Raw genomic sequence first — 26,723 nt, forward strand, 5'->3', positions numbered from 1 at the left:
CTTTATGAATGTTGTTCTTGTAGGACTCGTTTATTTTCATATTTTCCTAAGAGTAATTTCCTCAACATCTGCCACCGTGCCGCAGATTTTTTTTTAGGGAAAATTATCTTTGTAAACTTTTTTGTTTGAAAGTTCTTGCGTTTAGCCGCAGAATGCGTCACCAAAACCGATATCAAGTGTTTTGGAAGTTCACCTCCGGAACTGTGTCACCTATTCCTGTAAAGGTTTTTGACGGATATCAGGTGTTTTGGAAGATAAACAAACTGCGTCACCTATTCTTGTTAAAGGTTTTTGGCGGATATCAGGTGTTTTGGAAGATAAACTGTTGAAACTGCGTCACCTATTTTTGTTAAAGGTTTTTGGCGGATATCAGGTGTTTTGGAAGATAAACAAACTGCGTCACCTATTCTTGTTAAAGGTTTTTGGCGGATATCAGGTGTTTTGGAAGATAAACAAACTGCGTCACCTATTCTTGTTAAAGGTTTTTGGCGGATTTTTATAGAATCCCTGGAAATGGTAATCTACCAACCGATCTCTATAAGTGACACTTTACCAGAAGTCTCTACATGTCGTTTTAACGGAAACATATTGAAAATGCGAAAATCCAAGATGGCGGCCATTTTTCTAGAATCCCTCAAAATAAGTGACACTTTATCCGAAGTCTTTACACGTCATATTTACTAGAAACACCGAAAATGTTAATCCACCAACCGATCTCTATAAGCGAGATTTTACCCGAAATCTCTACATGTCATATTAACGGAAATATATTGAAAATGCGAAAATCCAAGATGGCCGTCATTTTCTAGAATCATTGGAAATGTTATTCTACCAACCATCTCTATAAGTGACACTTTACCCGAAGTCTCTACATGTCATATTAACGGAAATATATTGAAAATACAAAATCCAATATGGCCGCAATTTTTCTAGAAACCCCGAAAATATTAATCCATCAACCAATCTCTATAACTGACATTTTACCTGAAGTGTCTTCATGTCATTTTAACGGAAATATATTGATTATGCGAAAATCCAAGATGGCCGCCATTTATCTATAATCCCTTAAAATGTTAATCCGTCAACAGTTCTCTATGACTGACACTTTACCCGAAGTCTCTACATGTCATATTAACGGAAAATACAAAAATCCAAGATAGCCACCATTTTTCTAGAAACCCCCAAAAATATTAATCCATCAACCAACAACCAATCTCTATAAGTGACACTTTGCCCGAAGTGTCTGAATGTCATACAAACTGAATTACATTAAAAAAGCGAAAATCCTCCATTTTGTTGGACATCCTAACACTAAACACACATACCAAACCTTTCCCCACTGAAACCAACACACCAAATGTCTGAACACACAAATAAAAAAAAAATCCAAAACCGAACCAAAATTTTCAATTTTAAAATTTCGCGCTTGATGTACATCACGTTTGAATAACTGTGGATTTACATAGCAACGTAAAAGTGACAGATGCAAAAATTTTCTCATATGGCAACTCGAAATTTCATTCATAATTTTAATTTTATGAATGAAATTTCGGGTTGCAGTATTTAAAAAACATTGCATCTGTCACTTTTACGTTGCTATGTAAATCCACGGTAACACCAATGTTTCAGAAACACCAACATGAAAATAACAAATGGCTGCCTTGTGAATGATGACATGATTTGTTGTTTTTAGCCCCGTACGAAGTACGAAGGGGCTTATAGGATTACGATGCCGTGTGTAATTGATGGAATTCGAAGCAGACGGTAAGGGCAAAGTGTTTGCCTATGTTCATAGATGACGAATCCGCAATAAAAATTTGGGCCGTCTGTCCGTCTGTCCGTCACGTCGATATCTTGAGTAAATCAAATCCGATTTCAAAAATTTTTTTTTCCCTGAAAGATAGTCAAAATAGTGAGGCTAAGCTCGAAGATGGACATATTCGGGTCGGCCCTTCGTGAGTTAGGGCCACCTAAGTGATTTAAGGTCTTTTGGTGATATTTATGGCAAAATAAACGATGGAAATGTAAATGACACGGCAAATGATAGGTATTGTCAATACCAATCCAGGAAAAAAAAGTTTTTTAAAATTGGGTGAGTGGACCGTGAGTTAGGGCCTTAGAAGTGAAAAGCTACTAGGGCCCTATGTGTATTTTACATAGAACTCGAGTAAATTTCATTCCTTTTTCGTAATTTTTGTGTCATTTGGAAGGTAATCGAAAGCCGAATAGAATGTTGTTGAAAAAAAATTAAATTTGGGTCCTCGGACTAAGGCCGCTACTAGGGCCCTATGCGTATTTTACATACAACTCGAGTAAATTTCATCCGTTTTTCGTAATTTTTGTTTCATTTGGAAGGTAATCAAAGGCCGAATAGAATGTTGTTGAAAAAAAATTATATTTGGGTCCTCGGACTAAGGCCGCTACTAGGGCCCTATGTGTATTTTACATATAACTCGAGCAAATTTCATCCGTTTTTCGTAATTTTTGTTTCATTTGAAAGATAATCGAACACCGAATAGAATGTTGTTGAAAAAAAAATTAAATTTGGGTCCTTGGACTAAGGCCGTTACTAGGGCCCTATGTGTATTTTACATATAACTCGAGCAAATTTCATCCGTTTTCCGTAATTTTTGTTTCATTTGGAAGGTAATCAAAGGCCGAATAGAATGTTGTTCAAAAAAAATTAAATTTGGGTCCTTGGACTAAGGCCACTACTAGGGCCCTATGTGTATTTTACATTGAACTCGAGTAAATTTCATTCGTTTTTCGTAATTTTTGTTTCATTTGAAAGATAATCGAACACCGAATAGAATGTTGTTGAAAAAAAATTAAATTTGGGTCCTCGGACTAAGGCCGCTACTAGCGCCCTATGCGTATTTTACATACAACTCGAGTAAATTTCATCCGTTTTTCGTAATTTTTGTTTCATTTGAAAGATAATCGAACACCGAATAGAATGTTGTTGAAAAAAAAAATTAATTTGGGTCCTTGGACTAAGGCCGCTACTAGGGCCCTATGTGTATTTTACATATAACTCGAGCAAATTTCATCCGTTTTTCGTAATTTTTGTTTCATTTGGAAGGTAATCAAAGGCCGAATAGAATGTTGTTGAAAAAAAATTAAATTTGGGTCCTCGGACTAAGGCCGCTACTAGGGCCCTATGTGTATTTTACATATAACTCGAGCAAATTTCATCCGTTTTTCGTAATTTTTGTTTCATTTGGAAGGTAATCAAAGGCCGAATAGAATGTAGTTGAAAAAAAAAAAATTTGGATACTAGGACTGAGGCCGATACTAGGCCCTATGTGTATTTTACATTGAACTCGAGTAAATTTCATTCGTTTTTCGTAATTTTTGTTTCATTTGAAAGATAATCGAACACCGAATAGAATGTTGTTGAAAAAAAAATTAAATTTGGGTCCTCGGACTAAGGCCGCTACTAGGGCCCTATGCGTATTTTACATACAACTCGAGTAAATTTCATCCGTTTTTCGTAATTTTTGTTTCATTTGAAAGATAATCGAACACCGAATAGAATGTTGTTGAAAAAAAAATAAATTTGGGTCCTTGGACTAAGGCCGCTACTAGGGCCCTATGTGTATTTTACATAGAACTCGAGCAAATTTCATCCGTTTTTCCTAATTTTTGTTTCATTTGGAAGGTAATCAAAGGCCGAATAGAATGTTGTTGAAAAAAAATTAAATTTGGGTCCTCGGACTAAGGCCGCTACTAGGGCCCTATGTGTATTTTACATATAACTCGAGCAAATTTCATCCGTTTTTCATAATTTTTGTTTCATTTGAAAGATAATCGAACACCGAATAGAATATTGTTGAAAAAAAAATAAATTTGGGTCCTTGGACTAAGGCCGCTACTAGGGCCCTATGTGTATTTTACATATAACTCGAGCAAATTTCATCCGTTTTTCATAATTTTTGTTTCATTTGAAAGATAATCGAACACCGAATAGAATATTGTTGAAAAAAAATTAAATTTGGGTCCTTGGACTAAGGCCGCTACTAGGGCCCTATGTGTATTTTACATAAAACTCGAGCAAATTTCATCCGTTTTTCGTAATTTTTGTTTCATTTCGAAGGTAATCAAAGGCCGAATAGAATGTTGTTGAAAAAAAATTAAATTTGGGTCCTCGGACTAAGGCCGCTACTAGGGCCCTATGTGTATTTTACATATAACTCGAGCAAATTTCATCCGTTTTTCGTAATTTTTGTTTCATTTGGAAGGTAATCAAAGGCCGAATAGAATGTAGTTGAAAAATAAATTAAATTTGGATCCTCGGACTGAGGCCGATACTAGGCCCTATGTGTATTTATACTCAATAAATTAAAATTTTAGGGCTATTTGAAATTTTTGTTTTATTTGAAAGGAACGTCGTACGGGGCTTCGTAATTGCGCTATGCGCAATTTCTAAGATGTACACATTACATAATAATTTTACTTAAACTACTTTAACCGGCGCATAGACTTACGGTCAAAGTACGGTGACAGACGCACTAGGGTCACGTACGCAATAGATATACGGGTTTGTACGGGGCTCAGTCGCAGCAAACGCTCCGACTGTTCTGATGGCTCGTTTTGTTCTTATATGGGAAAAAATATGCAATTTTATTACATTAAATTCTCATTTCGTGACCTCTTCGAATAAAAATCATCAAAACTCATCCATTTTGCGGTTCGTGACTAACAAAAAAGGAAAGATTATGAACTAAGCTTTTTTTTGGTGTATCTATCAACAAAAGTGCGCACCTAAGAGTCGAGAACAGAAAAACCACATACGTTAGCATACCGGCGTGAATAATTTTGATTAACTTTTGCATGGCCGAATCATCAACTTTCATACAAACTCGTGAAATTGAAATTGAGTTTTCTCCGGCTATTTAACTTCAAATGTAGCGTGTGATAGCTCGTTGAACTCGTATGGACTTGTAGATTGATATGTAAGTAATTGTGATTTGATTCTGATCGAAATGGAAAATTTGAAAAGTTCGCCTATATATAGGTGACTAGTTCCTCCCGGATTTTGCTTTGGGGTCTTTTTTTAGGGGAGGTTTACTGTGTCACGCCTCCGCTACCGCTCCGGCTGTGATCAAACTGTAAAAATAAACATAGCAAACGCCGACCCGTACGAAACACCTAACCGTATTTTTAACTGGGGGGGGATGTCTAGAAGGGGCCCTTTTTTCTGTCAGAACGACAACTTTTGTCTGTCAGAATGACAACTTTTTTTTTGTCAGAAGGAGTTTGCGTCTTTAACTGAAATTGAAATTCGACTTTATGGTTCATTTTCACAACAAATTTCCTTAATTTCTGAAAAAAAATCCTAAATTATTAAAGAAAACCTTGAAAAAACTCAGAGATTTCAAGGAAATTTCTTAAAATAATATTTGAGACCAGGCGCGACTTCCACGGGTAGCCGGGGCAAGAGCCCCCAACGAGATTATCAAAATGTTTACAATTCATACACGCCGACTTTCAGTGATAGCCCGCGTCAATGCACCCAACGAAGCAACGAACAAAGTGTCTTAGAGTTGAAATATATTGAATCTAATAACATTTTGAACGAACGATGACACTGTACTCCGAAATATTCCGAAAGTGTTGCCAGCGGCGACTGAATACTCCTTTGTAATTAGACTAGAAAAACCTAGAGGTTAAAGTTCTGGAAGTCATGAAAGCTGTTTTTCAAACTATGAAGTAATTAAAGACGAGTACATAAATTCACCAATAAAACAATGTCCGGTTAGTTCGTGACTTCAATTTATGTCAGTGGTTCTCTCTGAAGGGTCTACTTACTTCGAACTTAGTCGAATTTAATGGAGAAACAACCGCTTGCAACAGTATTTAAAGACTATTTGTAAACAAATTTGAGTTTCCGGTCTCCATTGTTTTAATTTGAGCTATCAGTTTCTAAGTTGCTGCTTGTTGAAGCAATCGTATAGCATGTGGCTGGTGAAACATCTTACTTGGCTCAAAAAAGCCCTTCGGGCGTTGTATGAAGAAATGTTTTAAAAGGCCCTTTGTTGCTCTTTATCCATACAAAAATCAAAAGGCCCTTCGGGAATCGCCGGAACGCCCATAGGGCCAGTCCGGCACTGTTTGGCTGTCCTAAGTTGCATTATACTCTCAGCGGCCACTGATGCAATTCTAGCTCTCATTGTAAATGAAAATGTAGAGCTATTGAATTTGTTATTTAACAAAATGAGCTATTTTACTGTTTGTGAAAGACAAAGAATCAAAAATTTCGCTCGCTCCGCTCGCTCCATTGTGTTCCACTGAACCTTTAAATACATAACCTCGGCGGCGGCTAGCCAAAAAAAATTACTCGAGGATGGCTAAAATGTCGGCTTAAGTCATAACTTTAAACGGCTCGGCTGGGGCACTACCAGTGATATTTTTGCTACATTTTTTCTATTATTTTTTTTAAATAAAAACTAATTAAAAATGAACAAATTTTAATAGTCAATTCGCCAAAACTTCGAACAGCTTATATGGAATCGGGATTCAAGCCGACGACGATCCAATCGAGCTGTGGCTCAAATGAATCCCCGTTCCATTCTGAGAATATCGTGGAACAACTTTTTTCCCGAAAATTTTTTGTTGAGCTGTCATGGCCCTTAGAAATTTTTTCTCCGAAGTGGTCGCGAAAATCGTTTTTTATCAATTACTACAACATGCGAGATGTGAATAATGTCAAATTGTGCACGTTTATGAAGGTCAATGAGCTGAATATTATTGACCAACAAACGCCGATGTTCAGCCCACAACATAAAACAGAAATTTTTGTAGGGCTCTCAGCGGCTGGAAAAGTTAGTAGCAGGAAGCTCTAACCCGGAGTTTTGTAACTTACTTCAAGCTCTATCCATTGCCACCCCACTCGACCATACCCAGATAGAAATGGAGTTGTTTTTTTACAATGTATCTCAACCCATCACATTTTGAAAAATCATCGAACTTTAAAGTTCCCTAAATAACTTTTTTTCGAGCGAATTTTTTTATTTGTAGGTTTACGAGATAATAGTTAATAAAACTAACTTGAAACAGCCTGAAGATGTCTCATAGACTTTTTTTGTAGTGGACAGGCTGACGTAGAGGTGAGCGCCGGCTCAAGTCGCGCGGTCGTGCCGATCGCCGCCGAAATTTTCAGTAAAAAGTCAGCAGGCGCCGGTCGAAATTTTAAATTGTACAGTCGATTGCGCCGCCGCCGATAAAAATAAAACACTACGCCGCCGCTGCGCCGCCGGTTTATTTTTTCCTCATTTTTCGGCGCAAAGTAGAGGTAATTGGGAATGATTTCGTTTCAACAAGTACGAGAAAAAATAAATTTTTATCAAAAAACATAACAGAATTGATTGTGAAAAATGGGCTCGTGGGAAAAGTAAACTCCTTCGCTACGCTCGTATACGTTGATGTTGATAAAAAGAGAAAATAATATTTTGGTAATTCTATATCAGAACATCAGCAAGCGTTTTTATATGCTTCGCTTTTGCCCCATTGGCTCACATTTTACTGTCAGATTTTTCAACTTTCTTCTTTATTGACCATGGAAAAGTTTGAAACTAGTGCAGGTTTCGAAAAATCTGCCAAAATAAGTTGGAGTTTCGGCTGGTATGTAGCTGATTGGAAAACCTCGACTTTCTCGGAAACTTTGGGTACAGTTTGGATTTTGAGAACTTAAAATTAGTGGAAATTGGCAAGGTTCTGAAAGAACAGGTTAAGAGTTGATCACGAAGGCGGTGTAACACACAATTGCGTCAACAGCTGCGAAGTTTTTATGTAAATTGGAACTTAACAAAAACAAAATTCTGAATTTTCGAGAAAAATATTATCGCCTTACTTTTATCTGAAATGTTCAATTTAGTTTACCTAAAAAAATTTTAAGTGACCTGAAGCGACTCTATGATATAGCCTAACATAAAGTCTAAATTCTAAAGAAAAATCTGAAGTATGAAATAAGGATTGCAATGACTAGAACTTTTTAGACCAAATTTTCATCGAAAATGTTTTTTATTTTATTTTTTTCAAGTTTTAAAGTTTTATATTGTGTAATTGAATTTGTCCCATGTTTTTCAGTATTCCGCGCATTATAACAATGAACAATGAAATGATAATGAATAAATATTTAAACAAAAGAAGAACAAAAATGTGCAAGTTCTGCTATTATAGAAAAATAATTGAAAGAATGCCAATTCAGTCACCCAAAATTCAGAGTACACACAGATGTGACAAAAGCGAGCATTTCTTTGTTGAAAACGATTCAAACGAATAAAGAGAGTTTGTTTATCGATAATTGAAGTGAAAAAAAAATAATTTATTTACCATAGCTGGTCGAAATTTTCAAGGATAACAATTTTTTGTGCCATTGTATGTGCAGTTGTTGCTCTGCTGAAGGCATTAGAAACTAGCCATTTTTTTAAATAAAAATTTGAAGAATTTTCGTTTGGAAAATTTTAGCTGAAAACCTAATTGATTGGAAGACCCGTACGAACCTTGTGGGTACATCGAGTGGGTTACACTGAAGTTACTATAAAATTACTTTCAGTTTCCATTTGTATTCATTGCAATTAGTTTTTTTGGGTTTTCATTTACATTCTGATTCGAACTACACCTTTCAATCGCCGATAAAAAGACACATTTTCAAGGTTGACTGATGTATTATATTATTACCGATGTGTGAGATGTGTTCCTAGCCTTTGGCTCGAAATACGTCTCAACAAAAAATATAGCGAGACATTGTCTTGACGCATTTTCTGGCCGCAATATGTAGCTATAGCACTTAATTTCAATAAAAATAAATAAAATTTGTGTGCATTAGTCACACTTAGCTTTGGAGGTTGTTTGTACCTGATCACGTAAATTCAGTGTGAAGGTCTAGTTGTTAAACTCCATGTTTAAACAAGAATCATACCAAACCAAGCATATATCCGTAGAAATTAATCGTAGTATTATCGCCCGTATAATAGGGAGTTCCGAAGAGTACAAATACAAATATCTCTCCAAAAGAAAGTACCATCAAATACCTGCCTAAATAAAACTGAATTTTTCTCCGTTGAAAAAGCAATCTTTATCTACTCCAGTTCGCTTGTAATTTTCCATTTAAGCTCTAATTAGCAAAATAGCTTTCTGAGGACAGAATTAAAAAATCAAGAACAAACCTCTTTTTCGCCTAAAGGCAGCACTGGGTTAGCCATTTTGTTTGGCTATGTACCATTGACTGTATTCGATTTTTTTTTAAACTCACCATCACTTCCTCCCAATTCTAATGCCGTACACTAATGTCGCCAAAATATTTTAAGAATTTGAGTTGAGTGTATGGCTTTCGGGATGCGTATAGCGCGTGTTTCATTTATTGACTAATGCAGCAGCTGTTATTATTTGTGTGCTTAAGTTCAGTATAAAAACGGCAGCAATTCGACCGTCAATTCAATTCAATTGAAAGTGTTGAGCTTAGCGAATAATAAAAGCAAAATGTTTTTGAAAGCGTTAGTAGTGACCGTGTGTCTAATTAAATTAGCTTCGACCCAATCGAGCGATCCAGATCCATGTAATTCATTCAACATAACCGATACGATTGGTGAGTTGCGCTATTTTCACGAAAGCTTCCTTTGATTACAAAATTGCTCATCAATAGGTCAAATGAAGTTGATGCTCAGGAGCAGCTGCATAAATGGTAAAAACTTCGTCTTGTGGACCACGCAAACGGTATGTTGTCTCCGCTACGCTCCGAAAAAAGTGAATTTATTCTGAAAAATTGTTACAGGCTAGTTGGTTCAGAGCCGATAACATTTGTCGATTTAATCAAATGCAACTGGCGATGATCAACTCTGCTGAGGAGCAGACACTCGTCTCAAATTTAATAGATCGATCCAGTGAGTAAACCGGTTGAGCAGGCTCAAACCATTTAAATGAAAAAATTGTTTCGCAGCTTTCGGTAACAATGGATTTTGGACTTCGGGCAACGATCTGGCATGTCAACGAAATTGGTACTGGTCGAGTAATGGCAGTCCAATCAAGTATTTCAGTTGGAAAGCTGGTGAGCCGAACAATTTACGGAATACCAATGAACGATGCATCAATCTCATGTCGAAAGTCGACAACTACCAATGGAACGATGCTCCCTGCGACCATCCATACTATTTCATATGCGAGGAGAAATGTGGATGCGACAAAACTAAATTTTAGTGTGAGCTTCTGCTGAGAAGAATAAAATGCCATGAATTGCTAAGTGCTGTTTTTTTTTGCAAATTCCACGCTGTTTTAATCGACATTCCAACATATTATCATTCCAAGTTGGAATTTCCAACCCAACATTAATTTGACACGAAGAGCCCCGGAACAGAGGATCAGCTATTTATTTTTGATGAATTATGTATTCTACGATCGTATTCCACACATGTAATGAAGGGGATGATGCGTATCGCTGTAAAGCTGAGGCCTTCCACATTCATAATAAGTAATAATTTAATCAAATAATTGCATTAGTGAGGTCACAGCTCTCATCAAAGTTCACGGAGGTTCCATCGATTCTGAGAAATTTTCCAGAAGTCATATTTTCGGCCGATTATCATCAAATTTTATGAAGTTAATATTTGCCCCAGGAGTACTTGACCTCAGCTTTCCAACGAACCCATACACGCCCGTGTCCTCGCCACCTTACGGATATGAAATCCGAACTACGAAACCTCATTTTTCGACTTTTTGCCACTTACAACCATCCAGGTATGGAAGATCAAAAATATCTGAGACTGGTTTTGGGGCCTAGGCACCAAGGCCTAACTAGGCATATATAAAAAAGTCCCGGAAAAAATAGCGCCAATTTCGGTCAGTCGAAATTCAAAAGAATCCCTCTGCTCAAATTGCACAGCCAGTAAAAAATCGATCCTTTCAAAAAACAGAAATTACAATAAATAAAAATCGTCCACTTTATTCCTTCCCAACGTTCCAAGAATACATGCTGCATTTCCTCTTTGAATAGCAATTGAAATTCTTTGCAATAAGTAATCTGTTGAACGCTTTTCCCCTGATGCTTTTTTCATCAAAGATCCTAATTTCGTGACAAATTTCTTTGTTTCTGGGCCCATGCAACCTAAAGATTCAAAAGCAAGCGGGGTGAATAAATAATTTTCTTTATTGCATACGCGGTGTGATTCCCCGAAAAATTATTCACCTAGGATATATAAACAAACATTATACTTCTGTAAATTGTCAAAGTGTCATTCGCATATCTTGTTGTCTCGTTTTCGCTTATGCGATAAAAAAGAATATGCACGTATGACAAGCCGTCTCGGCAAGCCTCGACCGCTTTGTCAACGTGCATAATATTTATTAAGTTTTCTATAATGATTATGCTTTAATCTCTCCGGTTTCTCTGCAACTGAGCGTGCTTTTTTAGAAGTTTCACCAATGTATGAAGGAGCCAACGTATCACGCACTGTCACATCCCATAAAAGAGATTTACCATGACTCCACGGAATTAGAGTCATACCATCAGGTCTTTTACCGTCATCTCTAGAAATTCCTGGTGGCTGTAACAAAGTTGGAAAATCTGCAGCAGAAAAAGCATGAGAAAACTCTCTGTTTACAGAATCGTGTCGCGGCGTTATCCCTGTCTTAAGCTTACATGATAATCCATGCAAACCGTAATTTTTAACTAACTCACCACAGACACACCTATACTCCTCGCATAATTGGGATCCTAAACGCAGCCCAACAGCAATTCTCGCAGCATTGTTATCTAATAACAAACCTAGCTGACTCGACGGGACAACTTGCAGCCACTTTGAAGATTCTTTAGTAGATGACGCAAGCAGTCTCGCACGATCAACAGATTCACCAGATTCAAACATCCCACTAAACTTGCTATTGACCAACGGAGAGTCCCAATTCCTCTGTACCTTCCTCTCATCATCACTACCTGGAACAAATTCACTAGGAATCGAACTTACTAATCCCAAAATACTATCATCGACCACCTTAATATTAAACCTACTCATCAGACAGACTGGACGTCGAATATACAGACGACAGATACGCAGGAAGCGCCAATTCCTCAACTTTCCGAATACCTAATCCACCGTGAGCAAACGGCAGGGTAGCCTGATCCCAAGAAAAATCTAACAGCCTAACATTAGCAATCGCCTCAAGCGTCGAACGAAAAACTTCATCTACATTCTTCAAACAAGCACTCAGAGAAAATGCCTTAGAAGTACGCAACAAATAGTTAAACCGACAGCTTCCTAAAGACTTCAAACTTCAAACGTTCGCACATCACTTTTATTTCTTCAATCTTAGAAGAAAACATCCTCTCTAACCCTGACTCAAAAATCGGCGAACCTAAAATCTCAAGGGAGGACTCATCAACTTCCTTTATCCCTGGCAACAAAGCTGATATCTCAGCATACATATTAGCCTTATTGTAGGTGTTTCACTTTGCTGAAAAAAATTTGAGAAATTTTTGTGAAAATTAAACTTTTTCAATTAAGGGAATTTTGTGCGAGAAAATGGAAAACCTTTCTGCCAAAAACGGGCTTATTGATATTGATGGTGACAGTGATTTGGATTGGGATTGTGAAGAAGGTGCTGACTTACTACCTGCAAAATCAAAAGCTCGCTGTCAGCAGGTCTTCGACAATTTTCAAAAATGGAAGGATTCCAAAAAGGCAAATTCGGATTCAGAACGTGTTTTGTTGTCTTACTTTTCTGAGATGGCAAAAGTATCTTCACCATCGACATTGTGGCTACGATATTCGATGCTAAAAAGTCGACGATGAAAGTTTTCACCAATGTTGACATCTCAACATATCCATCGCTAATTAGTTTGCTGAAAAATAAATCGAAGGGGCACAAGCCGAAGAAAGCGAAAATTCTTACGGAAAGTGAACTGGGACGATTTATTGAAAGCGCCCCTGACATTGCATTTTTGGATGTTAAGGTACAGGTCCTCAACGACACTGTATGCAAACACTGGTGCTAGCATTGAAGAATTGATACGGCAAGCCTTCACTCTTGACCACTTTGCACCGAAAACAAACAAAATTAATCGAAAAAATTAAAGATGCGACTTCTCTAGAATTGAAAGACGAATCCAACGATCTATCACTCATTTAAATTGGAGAACCCGTGTTCCCAAAGTTAATGAAATAACCTGCAGTTTTTGCGATATCACGAAAAGCTAAAAAATACACTGAAATGTCACTTCGCAATCTGTTGACAAATGAACAATGAAAATGTTATGAAAAGAATCTTGCATATGTTATGTACCAAGAAGGCTGATATCAAAAACGGTAGAGGTACAGCCGATCGCTATTTTGTTGCATAACATCTTATGATTAGAATTTTACTATTTTGTCCAATTTAAACTCAACAATCAACACACGTTTTTAACGCTTTCGTTGGTTTTCTTCGTGTAATTCGTTCCATTCCTTCTACATGTATTTCATTTGCGTTTTACATTTCTCCCATTTCACACGAATTTCCTTCTCATGTTTGAAAGATCAGAAAAGCATTTGTATTTTACATTTCTTGTGATAAAAAGATGAAAAGTATGGTTTTCGTGTGAATTTTGTTGATCCGAGGCGCAGTTGATGTCAATAAACACACAAAAAAGTGACATTTCATCTTTTTATCCCGAGTGGATTTTACATGCTTTGGGCGTCGAAAGTAGTGCGTGAAACATGAAAAGTACCGTTTTTGACGCATATAGCATGTAAAATACATATAGTAAACAAAAAAAACCTTCTAAATTGCTTACTGTCTTTGCGATCAAGTCAGATGTGATCTAAACTGTCCTTTCAGAATTTTGATTGACGCTACCTAGTACTTCTTTAAGTGCTTGGACACGCAAAGTATATGGTGCCACCACAAGCAGATAGTGAGAACTAACTACTTGTATGTCATTGGTGCCAATCGACAAAATCAAAAATGAAATTGAATTCGTTGGTTCAATTGAATGTGGGAAGTGTCTAGGATGTAAAAGTAATGCATCCTACAATCCTATAGTCATAATATAATTGGGTACCTGTAGCAGTGTTATAATAGCACGTAGAGACAGGCGCGCCGACTTCTAGGTGGCGTTGGGTGCCGAAGCACCCAACACCAAAACCTGTTGGGTGCGTAGCACCCAACAAAATGCTAGACTTTAGCTAGAACTTATATTCTACTTTCAAAAAAATGTCATGTCTCAGGCAATTCTATGTATTTCTCACTATCGAGGCTATTCATTTTTTCTTAGAAATGTCTTCTTCTACTCTATCAAAACCAAGAGTACAGACTACAATTAGATGTCTGTAGAAAGTAGAAAGCAATGACAAGAATTTGTCGACACAACCTTAACAATTTAAACTCCTAGAATAAACAGTTAGTTGAATTACAAATTTCGTACATATTGAAGTATTCAGTGAATGATGTTGACTATGTATTGCGGTAACACATCACTCTATTATTTTTCTTCATATTTTCATGCCAATGGTAATTTGAAGATGTAGACAACGGGCGTAGTCAACAGCTTTCGCAGAGTGCTCCAAAATGTACGACATTTCTATTTAACTTGAGAATGTCCCATATATTTATCTATCTATCTATTTCCATGCTGAGATTTTAGGAATGTTCACTTACACTTTTTTCCATAACTTTTATAAAACGTACCTAAATATGTCAGTGGAGAAGAAGAGGGATTATGTTCCCGATTCTTGAAAAATAGCCAAACTCAAAAAGCATTTGAGGCACCATTCCTGATGTAATTTCAGTGAAAACTTTATTCACATTAAGAATGGCGGCCTGTTGTACGGCCGCTGTATTATAAAATTTTGTTTTACTTTCATTAATCGGGAACATCACAGTTCACTCGCCACTAATATTCCTTTTCCATTGTGGATTTATTACATTTTTTTTTGTGTGACTTAGGGTATAATAATAGTGTTACCTATGGTGGTTTTACATCTATATTTTAGGGTAAAGTTATGTAACAAAGTATAAGTGAATGTATCCGAAAATCTGAGCATCTCGAAATGGCAAAATATAAGAGTAGTTGATTTTTGTTATCACCACACCCAGAAACAGTTTCTAGTGGCCTAAAACTACGAAAAATTTCTAATTATTAGGGCTCCCAGCAATACACTGGGCTTCTTTTTTAGTTCGGAACATATTTGAGATTTCTTAGACTTTTAAAAATCATCGATGTTCCCAGTGTTGGGCTTGTAACTTGGACAGGAAAGGGACGGTTGAGCGGACAACGCAGTTGGATAATAGTTTGTCAGCTAATTGAAACCAATACGACGTATGATTGCACTTCGTATATTGTTTGCTACAAATTCCTAGATAATATACAAAAGTTAGCTAAATGTAGCGCCGAGCAAATCAAATAGTTTTATCTTACATCTAATATCCTACGTTTCAAACCTCGACTCAACCTCCAATTTCTCTAGTTCAATGTGTGTGACCGACGATAACCTTAAATTGAAATTCACAATTTACAAATCATGTCGCTAAAGGCGATGGTAAATTTTTCTTACGTTACGAGTTCTTGTCGTTCACTAAGACCTGTTGATACGACAAAGATTCTTTTCCCGAATGCCGAAATTACTGAAAAACAATTTTCAAATGAAATCTAAATTTTATCGGATCGTCGACAACATGAATCATCGAAAATATGGCTTACAATTATGAAACAACGGCAAATAATCGAATTTGTCGGCACACACAAAACTATGAATTAATTTCCTTCGATTTAAATTGAAAATTAGGCTCGATTACGTTGGATGACTCACTGACGCTTTCGCTTCACTTTTCTTATTTGATTCGCAAATTGTATCGACCATTTGCATTTGCTCTTTTCTTGACAACTGTCATACTTCGTTCCGTGGTGAGATCAGTGCTGGTAGTCGTTTTAACACTCCCACCCGTTTCGCTATCCAATTTGGGAGAAGCTAAACCATTCTTTGTCTCGACGTCCAGCAGTGCTAGCTTGTGAGCAGATCTCCATAAATTTCCTTTCTTCACCTCGTAAATTTTCCCGTCGGAGGTAGACTTCGTACCCGCAATCAATTCCACTTTTGCTCGACGTACCTGATTGTTTGACCCGACGACGGTTTGGATAATCTTTGCCTTAGGATATGTGTTTCTCGGGTTATTCTCGTCGACTATCAAAACCAAATCGCCAACTTTCAACGGTGCCACCTTCTGATGCCATTTAGTTCGTCGAGTTATTGACGGTAGATATTCTCTGATGAAACGTTTCCAAAACAATTCGGTCAACCGTTGAGATTCTTTCCAGCTTCTTCTCAAATATGCACCGTCCAATTCGATCTCACATGGTGGCTTTAGACCGTTCGACGAAAGTCTAATGAAGTGGTTGGGAGTCAATGCTTCGTCTTCCTCCACATCCAATGGAATAAATGTCAACGGCCTTGAGTTGATGACGTTCTGCACTTGCTTCATCAGATTGCGTAACATGTCTTCCTTCGGTGTGCGAGTTGGCATGATTTCATTAATTGATGACTTGACAGAGCGTATCAGTCTTTCCCAACTCCCACCCATATGTGGCGACGCTGGCGGATTGAATATCCATTTTGTGTACGTTGATGTGAATTCGGTTTGCAATCGTTCAAAGTCGATTTTCTTGATTTCTTCTTGGAGTTCGTTATTGCTTCCTTTGAAATTCGTACCCCAATCACTGTGGAATTCGACAACTGGTCCTCGATCAGCAACGAAGGTTTGAATGCACAGTATACACGAGTTCGTATCCAATCCTGACGCTATTTCGATATGTACTGCTCTTATAGTGAGGCATGTGAATAGCACACCCCACCTCTTCTCTCTGCGACGTCCAACTGACACATAAATCGGACCAAAAAAATCAATTCCGACAAATGAGAACGGAATGAATCTTGTCGCCAATCTTGCTTGTGGTAAATCCGCCATTTGTGGTGGAATAGGATGAGCCTTCTTGATCTTGCAACTTTGACAATTTTTCCGGATTCTTTTTAGCACCTCTCGTAAACGAGGAATGTAGAATTTCTGTCGTACTTCGTTCACGACTGTTTCATGATTTTGATGGAAAAATTTGGAGTGATATTCGGTCAGCAGTAGCTCGGTAATTCTTCCATTCTTAGGTAAGGCAATTGGACGTTTCGTATCCATTGATAATTCTCGCGCGCCATCAATTCGCTCTTTCATACGTAGAATTTTATCGGCATCTAAGAATGGTGTGCTTTCATATAACAGACTTGGCTTTTCGATACACTTTTGTTGTTCGATTGGAAGAATTTCATTTCTCAGGAGAGTTACCATTTCCGTCGGATATCCTTCGAATTGTGCTTGACGAATTATCAAATTTTCTGCTTTGCGCAGCTCTTCTTGTTTTAACGGTTCACCTTTTTTTGCTTTGCCGGTGAACAGGTTGATGAATCTGATTGCGTACGCGAGTGATCGGATCATCCGATTATAATTCGAGAAACGATCTGGATCGATGATCTTAGGTAACACCAGACTTGAATGAAGAAAATTCGCTTTCATTTCCTCCTCGATGTCGATTTTGATCGGTTTCTTCTCTGGCCATTTATCTTCACTTAGACGGAGAAAATCTGGCCCATGGAACCAGCGGTTAGTCGGCTCGAAATTCGGTGTTTTTGTCAATTTCGTTGCTTCATCTGCTACGTTCTCATTGGTGGGTATCCACCTCCATTCGTTCACATCTGTACTTTCCAGAATTTCTCCCACCCGATGTGCAACGAATTGAGTGTACTTTCGGTTTTCGGAATTCAACCAACTGATGACTGTTGCTGAGTCCGTCCACATTACACGTTTGTCTATGACGAATCTTTGAGCATTTTTGATACTTGTTGACAGTCTAGTTCCAAGAATACTGCCTTGGAGTTCCTTTCTTCGTATCGACAAATACTTTATTGGAGCGGCTCTAGCTTTCGATCCCACGAAAGCAACGTCTATGCCATTGTTGTCTTCGATACGTAATTATATTACCGCTGCGAACGCTTCTTCGCTTGCGTCCACGAATACATGCATCTGGATTGACTTAGGCAAATTCGGTGACATTCTTGGCGAGTAGAGTCTCGGTACATTCACGTTTTCCACTCCTGGCAATACTGACAACCATCGTTTCCATCGATCAACAAGATGTTTTGATGTTATTTGTGTGTCCCAGTCCAGTTGTGATTTCCAGATTTCTTGGATTTCTCAGCGTTCTTAGAATTTCTCGCTTCGTTGGCAGCTTGTGTCCTTTGAAAATTTTCTCATCAATCAGTGTGTACTTTAACGAGAAGGTAAAGTTGTCATTCTTCGTATTATACAGCCGTTGAAAAGTGAAAACTAACATGTTTTCTGTTTTGGGACTAGTTTTGGGTTGAATTGTGGGACAAAAATACTTAATTTAATGAACAACAGTGGCGCTAGTTGTCCAGCAAAGTTTTTATTCCATAAAATTCTGACACTTTTGATTCGGGGTGCTCACATTCGCACCATAAAAAATTCAAACGAGCAGTTAACAAAATCGAGAACATAAATGTACACATTTTTTGCGATGCTGACCCTTCCCAAGAATTGTTGACATTGTATCTTGAAATACACACATTATCCTCATGTTTATTTCTGAAATTTAAAGTAAAATTGTGAAATCTTGATGCATTGGAATTGAAGCTGCTGGTCACATTTTTAAATGGTACGGTAATGAGCAGTCAAAATTCAAATGTCAGAATCACTGTTCGCGTAGTATTGTTCTCGCATTCATTATTCTTGTGTCAATTTGATTCGGTTGTGATGTGAGAAAATTTCTGCTAAGCTTTGTGCATTATTCGCGATTTTTAAGTGCGTTAAACATTGCAAATAGCCAAATATTTTTGTGAACGGCTAAAAGTGTTGAGGAAATTTCGGAAATATACGTGTGTGGAAGATACACATCAAAACATTGCTGTCGGTTTCAAATTTAAACATCCACAGCCAATGTTTTGATCGTGTTTTCCCATACAAATGATACGAAAAGTAAAATAATAAATTAACTAAGTATTTGGCCGCGGTTAATTGCTAATAAGTTCTATTTTCTAATCGAAAATCTTTAAATCGAAGAATTTGACTTCGGAGGAATTTTCTGCTTTTGATGTGGTCAGAAATAATCAATAAATTATTTGCTTTTCTTCATCTAAAAAGGTTTTTTTTAAATCAAATTTTCATAAGGAAGTTATCTTGTCCAAGAAGCTTTTTGAGTCTCAGTGTGCGTCAATATTTTCGAAATATTTAATAACACATGGAAATGTGCATCAGCATTTTATATGAACTGTACACTGATATCAACAGTTAGTATCTCTCACCGAAAACAAGAGCTTAGCAAATCGATGCATGCTATTCGAATGTTCGGTTTGTGATCAATACTATGTTCTAAGAAGTTCCTACTATCAAAAGATCAAGTCTTAAATGAGGACGTTTGTAGTTGGCAGCGAGATCCCTTTCAAGTCATCAGACTTTTCATTATCTTGGAGTTTTTAGTAATACAAAGTTCATAACGGCTGAATAATGATTTATCAAAATAGACTAGGAACAGGAACGCATTTATAGCAATAATATGAACGATTTTCGTGATGTTAGAGATTTTCGAACAGAATCAATCAACCGTATAGTTCTACCAAAAGCATGACAACGTTTATGAGAAAGTACTATACCGCAGTAGGTACAGCTGCACTGGTAAAGTCAACTTACACCTTGGATATTTCACTATGCAGCATAAAGAAACGAAGGGACCCATTTCTAAATTATTTTTTTGATCGACCAAAATCTCATGACTGTGATCAATTCAGTCAATACACGTGCAGCGATTATAACACACTCAGTTCAGTGTTGCTCTCAATACGTGGTTGACGATACAATGGGGCGTGAAGATTCTCGTCGCCGTTATGATGTGAATTTTCAAGTCACGCAGATCCTCCCAAACGCTTACAACCTTACCAATTTTTACTGTTGAAGTAATTAGTTATTGTCGCTGTTTTGGACGACTGATTAGAGGCAATTTCACGAGCTGTAGTTTGGGCAGAGCAAGGTTCACAAGCGAAAGTGCCTCAGATCAATCGTTCCAAACTGGTACACAAGTAATTTTTCATGTAAACGGCCGAAAACCAGATAAAACCAAAAAAGTTGCCCTAATTTTGGCCCCGAAACATGAAAACATAATTTACTTGGAAATTTACTTACTGACCTGGAAAGGGGCTAATTTTGACATTTAACAAAGGCAATTTTTTTTAACCAAGCGAGAATCTTGGGTGTCAAGAAGAGAGATCTTTCATATTTTAAGTTGTTTCTCCATCTTTTAAGGGAACCGTTCAAAAATTATCGCATTCACACAAAATCAGCAATAATTGAATCATTATTTTCACGAAATGAAGGTAAAGCGTTCACCACATCGACAAAACGTCGATTACTAAAACGTAGAGGATTGATGAACTTAAACTCGTCTAACAACCGGCAGCTGCTTTATCTTGATTTGAAGGAAAGTTTGATAAAAAAAAACCTTTTTAGATGAAGAAAAGCAAATAATTTATTGATTATTTCTGACCACATCAAAAGCAGAAAATTCCTTCGAAGTCAAATTCTTCGATTTAAAGATTTTCGATTAGAAAATAGAAATTATTAGCAATTAACCGCGGCCAAATACTTAGTTAATTTCTTATTTCACATTTCGTATCATTTGTATGGGAAAACACGATCAAAACATTGGCTGTGGATGTTTAAATTTGAAACCGACAGCAATGTTTTGATGTGTATCTTCCACACACGTATATTTCCGAAATTTCCTCAACACTTTTAGCCGTTCACAAAAATATTTGGCTATTTGCAATGTTTAACGCACTTAAAAATCGCGAATAATGCACAAAGCTTAGCAGAAATTTTCTCACATCACAACCGAATCAAATTGACACAAGAATAATGAATGCGAGAACAATACTACGCGAACAGTGATTCTGACATTTGAATTTTGACTGCTCATTACCGTACCATTTAAAAATGTAACCAGCAGCTTCAATTCCAATGCATCAAGATTTCACAATTTTACTTTAAATTTCAGAAATAAACATGAGGATAATGTGTGTATTTCAAGATACAATGTCAACAATTCTTGGGAAGGGTCAGCATCGCAAAAAATGTGTACATTTATGTTCTCGATTTTGTTAACTGCTCGTTTGAATTTTTTATGGTGCGAATGTGAGCACCCCGAATCAAAAGTGTCAGAATTTTATGGAATAAAAACTTTGCTGGACAACTAGCGCCACTGTTGTTCATTAAATTAAGTATTTTTGTCCCACAATTCAACCCAAAACTAGTCCCAAAACAGAAAACATGTTAGTTTTCACTTTTCAACGACTGTACCACATTCCAAGTACTCGTTCTACTTTGAGTTCCGTTTTCGGTGCGATGTCTTTAACGTTGTTCGATTCACTTTCACCGATTGCTTTCAGGACATTTGACGAATTTGATATGAAATTGCGAATGTTGAAACCGGCTTTTGCATGAATCATTTTAACGTCACGTATCAGCTGAATCATTTCTCTCTCAGAGTGCTCGCTTTCCATCATATCATCCACGTAATGATTATCCAGTATAGCACTCACAGCTCGCGGATGTGTATTGATATGCTCCTTTGCATTCTTATTTTTGACGAACTGAGCTGATAAAGGACTACAACTGGCTCCGAACGTTAACACTTCCATTTGGTAAACATCTGGTTTCTTCGTACTATTTTCGCGGAACAGAAATCGTTGAAAATGCCGATCCTTTTGGATTATTCCCACTTGATGAAACATTTCGGCAATGTCACCTCCACCTGTGACCAACCTTTCACGAAATCGCCTTAAAATATCGATGAGTGACGTGTACAGATCGGGACCCTTTAACAATGCTGAATTCAACGAGACGTTTTTCACTTTGGCGGTGGCATCGAAAACCATACGAATTTTCTCTGGTTTTTTTGGATGTATTACGCCAAACAATGGTAGATACCAAACAGGTCCATCATATAATAAGTCTGCAGGCGTTAATTTTCTTGCATAACCTTTCGATACATAGTCGGCGACCTTTGCACTCATTGTTCGAACCATTTCGGGGCCATGTCTCTCAAGACTGACGAGACGTTTCAAAGCCATTGGATAACTGTCCGGCAGATTTATATTTTCACTTTTCCATAGAAGTCCGGTTTCGTATTTGCCATTGACTTTTCGGGTAAGTTTTTCCAGCATTTCCAATGCTCTTTCTTCATCCTTTGAGTTTAAACTGAATTTGCCAATTGCTTGAACTCCAAAATTTTCAATACTGAAAAACTCTTTCACCCGTTGATGTATGTCGCTGTCCAAATCATTGTGATGAGGGCAAATTTCGATCTGATGTACGTTCATATGTTCGTTTAGTGTTGAATTATCTCTTGGCCCATGCACTGTCCATCCAAGACGTGTTCTTGTTGCTATCGGCCCGTTGTAACCGTTAATTTCCATCATTTCTGATTCTACAACTTGCAGTTGCGATCCAAATTTCGGCATATCGGAACCAATCATGATCCCCGGGATGGCGTTGTTATAGCTCACGAAGGGAACATTTTTCAAGTGCGGGTATTTCGTGATTAATTCGTCTTTATCGATCGATTGAACTGGCAGATTTAAATCTTCTACAGTTCGCACACCCTTCAGCTCGTATCGTTTGTATGAATCTCCAGTTCCGGATATTTCCAGTGAAACTCTTTCAGCTTGTTCACGCCGATGAATTTTCTTTGTCCAGATCAAACAAATTTGTTCAGACGTTCCTTTCAAACCAAGCAAATCGGCTAATCGTTTCTCCATCATTGTTACTGTTGTTCCTTCATCGAGGAAGGCAAATGTAGCGATTGATTTGGAGCCATTGTGTAAAATTACTGGAACGATTCGGAGCATTGTTGAAACTTGTGGCATATTGTGAAAATTCGATGAAGCTGTGGTGTTAGTGTTGGCTACTGTTGAACCATTACTGGAATTCTTATTCGGTAAGTGTCGTTCATCGTTGTGTAGGAGGAAGTGATGCTTGTATGTGCAACCATTTTTCCCACATACATTTGTGGCTTTGCAAGGATTTTTATGCTTACGCAGACATCTTCGACATAGTTTGTTTTCGATAACTGCCTTCCATTTAGCGTTGACATCGAGCGACTTGAATTTCGAGCAATTCTCTGCGTTGCTGCACTCATTTTGACACACCAAGCATGACTTGTTGCCGTTTTGATTTCTATCGACATGGACATTGACTAACTCCAGGCCTGAAACCTTTTCATTTTTGTCAAACTTCCCCTTTTCCGCTTTACGGTCGCTGGATTTTGATGTTGTTGGCGTTGATACGGTGCTCAATATCATGGCCATATCGTACAGCCACCTCGATAACGTTTTTAAAGTACAGTTCGGTAACCGAGCACTGAAATGAGCCCAATCTTTCTTCTCTTGCATTGGCAGCTTGCTCACCAGATCGTCAACCAGCGATGGGTCGGTTAAATAGCTCGGGCGTTCTAGTAATTCAATCGTTGTCGTAATCGTCTTAACTTCAAATGCGTAGCTCATCGAATCTTCCAAATTATCGGCTTTAATCGGCTGTTGGTCTCTGATTTTCTGACTTATCGCTTTGATTATCACTTCGGGCCTCCCAAATAATTTTCTTAGTGTATCGATGACTGTTGAAACTGCATCAGGGTGGAATAGAAAACCTGCAACAGCTTTCTTCGCTTTACCCTGTAGACATCCCCTTAGCCTGTTCATATTTTCTGCGTTTGAATAACCGCATAGTTCGGAACTGTCTTTGAATTGATGGTACCATATCAGCCATTCGCATGGATCACCGAAGAAATTATGTAGTTTTTCTTTGATGACTTGTCTTGACGCTATCTGCTTTTTTGAGATTCCGCCATCGTCCGCTGACGTCGGTTGATTCATTACTCCCGATCGATTATTTCCGTTACGCCTATTCGATTGACTTTGGAAGTCGTCATTCGTCTCCTCGGGTTCCGTAATATCGAAACTGTTTCTTGGACCATTGCTGGTGTTCGAGGATCTTGGCTGATTTCGGGATTGATCTGGTGGCTCTTCAAATTCAACTCGCCGGTTGCTTCTATTATTTACGGTCGGAGGAATAGGCCGATTTTGAAGATCTTCTAACGAGTCTCGAAATTCCTGGCGATTATTTTGACGGTCATTCGACGGATTATTGAATGACTGGAATTCGCCGTCAATTCTTTCATGTACGTCTTCTTCACCATTTAAGCTTGTAGCATTCGATCGGTGAAACCTGGTTCCATTTGACTCATTTCGATGGGGATTTGGTGTCGATTTGTAGTGCTCGTCATAGAACTCTTTCAGTTGGTTCATCATCGTATTTTGGAGCTGACGGTATAGATTTATGGTGTTGTTTTGCGATCCGTTGTTTTGCGATCCGATATAGTTATCCCATTCGAGTGTGTTGGCATCATTTAATTCTTGAAACTCTACACTTGTTGCATTCCCCACAGGATTTTCATCGTGATCTTCGTGTGGTAACGGGCTTTTAGGAGTTTCTTTCAGCAACTTTTTAGCAGTTTCTGGAAATAATGCTTTGAAACGTTCCCTTGCTGCAGCATCCATTCGGTTGAAGTTGAATGGGCCGACAAAACCTTGATTTGAAACTTTCGCTTGACCATCTCGGGGAGCGGCGAACGTTGAATTGTAATTCGGTTCACCTACACCCTCAAACCCTTTTGATGGGTTCTCTCTATCGTGTTCTGTAACGGATCGACTTTCTTCATTCATTTGACTGCGTTTCGGTGGATGCTCGCTTCTCAAAGAGGTTTTCGCTCGTTGATCCATTGGTGACGTTTCATCGAAATGAAAGGCATCGATCGTTTTCGAGAACGATTTCATCAATCGATCGTAGAGTTCTCGACCATCTTCACTTTGATTTGTTGGCGGAAATTTCGGAACATTTGCTGAATTCGATTTGCGTGCTTGTTGATGTACCCATTGCTGTGTATACGCCTCTCTCTCGATGTTGTCTTTCTCACTAACTGACCCATCCGATTTGTTTTCACAGTTCTCCATTAGAATTTTGTATTTGCTGTCGAGGTATTCTTCATCGCGTTTTGCTTTTAGCGATCGTTCCTCTTCGATACGTTGCAATTCTATTAACGCTTTTCGGTTTCCGGTCGATTTAGTTGTGGAGCTTCGACTTTGAACATCTACGATGTCCGCATCTTGATCTTTCTTGCTCTTTGAACCATCTGCTTGATTTGTAGCATTGATTTGAGATTCGGAGTTCTTCGATTGACCTTGATTTGCAATTGATACCGATTTTCTCCTCTTCTCACAGACCAAACAGAACCATTTGTCACTTGTATTGACCTGACTTGGCAATTCATCCAAACATTCCAGATGAAACTTTGCTTGGCATTTGTCGCACTGGATCATTCGATTATTATTGATGTCTGCACACAGCTCGCATGAGTATCTCTTGCTTTTCGTTTTCTTTTTGTTCCTTTTGGGTGCCATTTCCTGACAGCTCAGCCTCTGGCTTTCCAAATAGATGAATTTGTAGACTGTTGGGCTTGTAACTTGGACAGGAAAGGGACGGTTGAGCGGACAACGCAGTTGGATAATAGTTTGTCAGCTAATTGAAACCAATACGACGTATGATTGCACTTCGTATATTGTTTGCTACAAATTCCTAGATAATATACAAAAGTTAGCTAAATGTAGCGCCGAGCAAATCAAATAGTTTTATCTTACATCTAATATCCTACGTTTCAAACCTCGACTCAACCTCCAATGTTCTCTAGTTCAATGTGTGTGACCGACGATAACCTTAAATTGAAATTCACAATTTACAAATCATGTCGCTAAAGGCGATGGTAAATTTTTCTTACGTTACGAGTTCTTGTCGTTCACTAAGACCTGTTGATACGACAAAGATTCTTTTCCCGAATGCCGAAATTACTGAAAAACAATTTTCAAATGAAATCTAAATTTTATCGGATCGTCGACAACATGAATCATCGAAAATATGGCTTACAATTATGAAACAACGGCAAATAATCGAATTTGTCGGCACACACAAAACTATGAATTAATTTCCTTCGATTTAAATTGAAAATTAGGCTCGATTACGTTGGATGACTCACTGACGCTTTCGCTTCACTTTTCTTATTTGATTCGCAAATTGTATCGACCATTTGCATTTGCTCTTTTCTTGACAACTGTCATACTTCGTTCCGTGGTGAGATCAGTGCTGGTAGTCGTTTTAACACCCAGTCAACAAAGTGTTTCCAGGTTGTGATATTTTGGTATTTAATTTGAAAATCCATCAGCTATTTCAGATTTCACGCCAAAATATTTATCATATATATCTATTATAATAGACAAGAAAGAACTTACTTGACTGCGAACATCGATGCCTTTTAAAACTCTGGTAAATCTAAAATTATGTTTTTTAAAGATGAACACACTGTATAACTCATAATAATTTTAGGTTATTTCTGGAAAATTTGAAAGAATTTCATCCTTTGTGATCTTCTGTTGGCTCGAGATTGAAAAATTTCTTGGTTGTGCTAACTTCAGCTACATAGAAAATCAGACCTTGGCGAATTTTAATTGGCACATGAAAGCTCAGCCAAACCCATTATTTCTCTTCATCATCTTTTCTATGCTTACAGATCTGAAGGAAAACAAACGTAAAATCGA

The 26,723-nt window shown here is 37.7% G+C and overlaps 2 protein-coding genes and 1 long non-coding RNA gene across 3 annotated transcripts; 1 reads left to right on the forward strand and 2 right to left on the reverse strand.

Moving 5' to 3' along the window:
• The first annotated feature begins 9,422 nt into the window (after positions 1 to 9,422).
• On the forward strand, positions 9,423 to 10,240 carry LOC119082960 (C-type lectin mannose-binding isoform-like). The gene is made up of 4 exons (XM_037192607.1): positions 9,423 to 9,589; positions 9,647 to 9,717; positions 9,776 to 9,884; positions 9,941 to 10,240. Exons 1-4 carry the CDS (start codon positions 9,484 to 9,486, stop codon positions 10,195 to 10,197), a joined length of 543 nt encoding a protein of 180 aa, XP_037048502.1. The 5' UTR covers positions 9,423 to 9,483; the 3' UTR covers positions 10,198 to 10,240.
• A 5,561-nt stretch (positions 10,241 to 15,801) lies between these two features.
• On the reverse strand, positions 15,802 to 17,808 carry LOC119082957. Its single transcript, XM_037192605.1, has one exon. It carries the CDS (start codon positions 17,806 to 17,808, stop codon positions 15,802 to 15,804), a length of 2,007 nt encoding a protein of 668 aa, XP_037048500.1.
• Positions 17,809 to 25,592: 7,784 nt separating this feature from the next.
• LOC119082963 lies at positions 25,593 to 25,968 on the reverse strand. The gene is made up of 3 exons (XR_005088755.1): positions 25,910 to 25,968; positions 25,773 to 25,847; positions 25,593 to 25,710 (listed from the first exon to the last, which is right to left on the reverse strand). It is a non-coding gene; the product is annotated as an uncharacterized LOC119082963 (long non-coding RNA).
• Positions 25,969 to 26,723: the final 755 nt, after the last annotated feature.

This window comes from Bradysia coprophila, unplaced genomic scaffold (genome assembly GCF_014529535.1).
Source record: "Bradysia coprophila strain Holo2 unplaced genomic scaffold, BU_Bcop_v1 contig_505, whole genome shotgun sequence".
In the NCBI taxonomy this organism is placed as follows: domain Eukaryota; kingdom Metazoa; phylum Arthropoda; class Insecta; order Diptera; family Sciaridae; genus Bradysia; species Bradysia coprophila.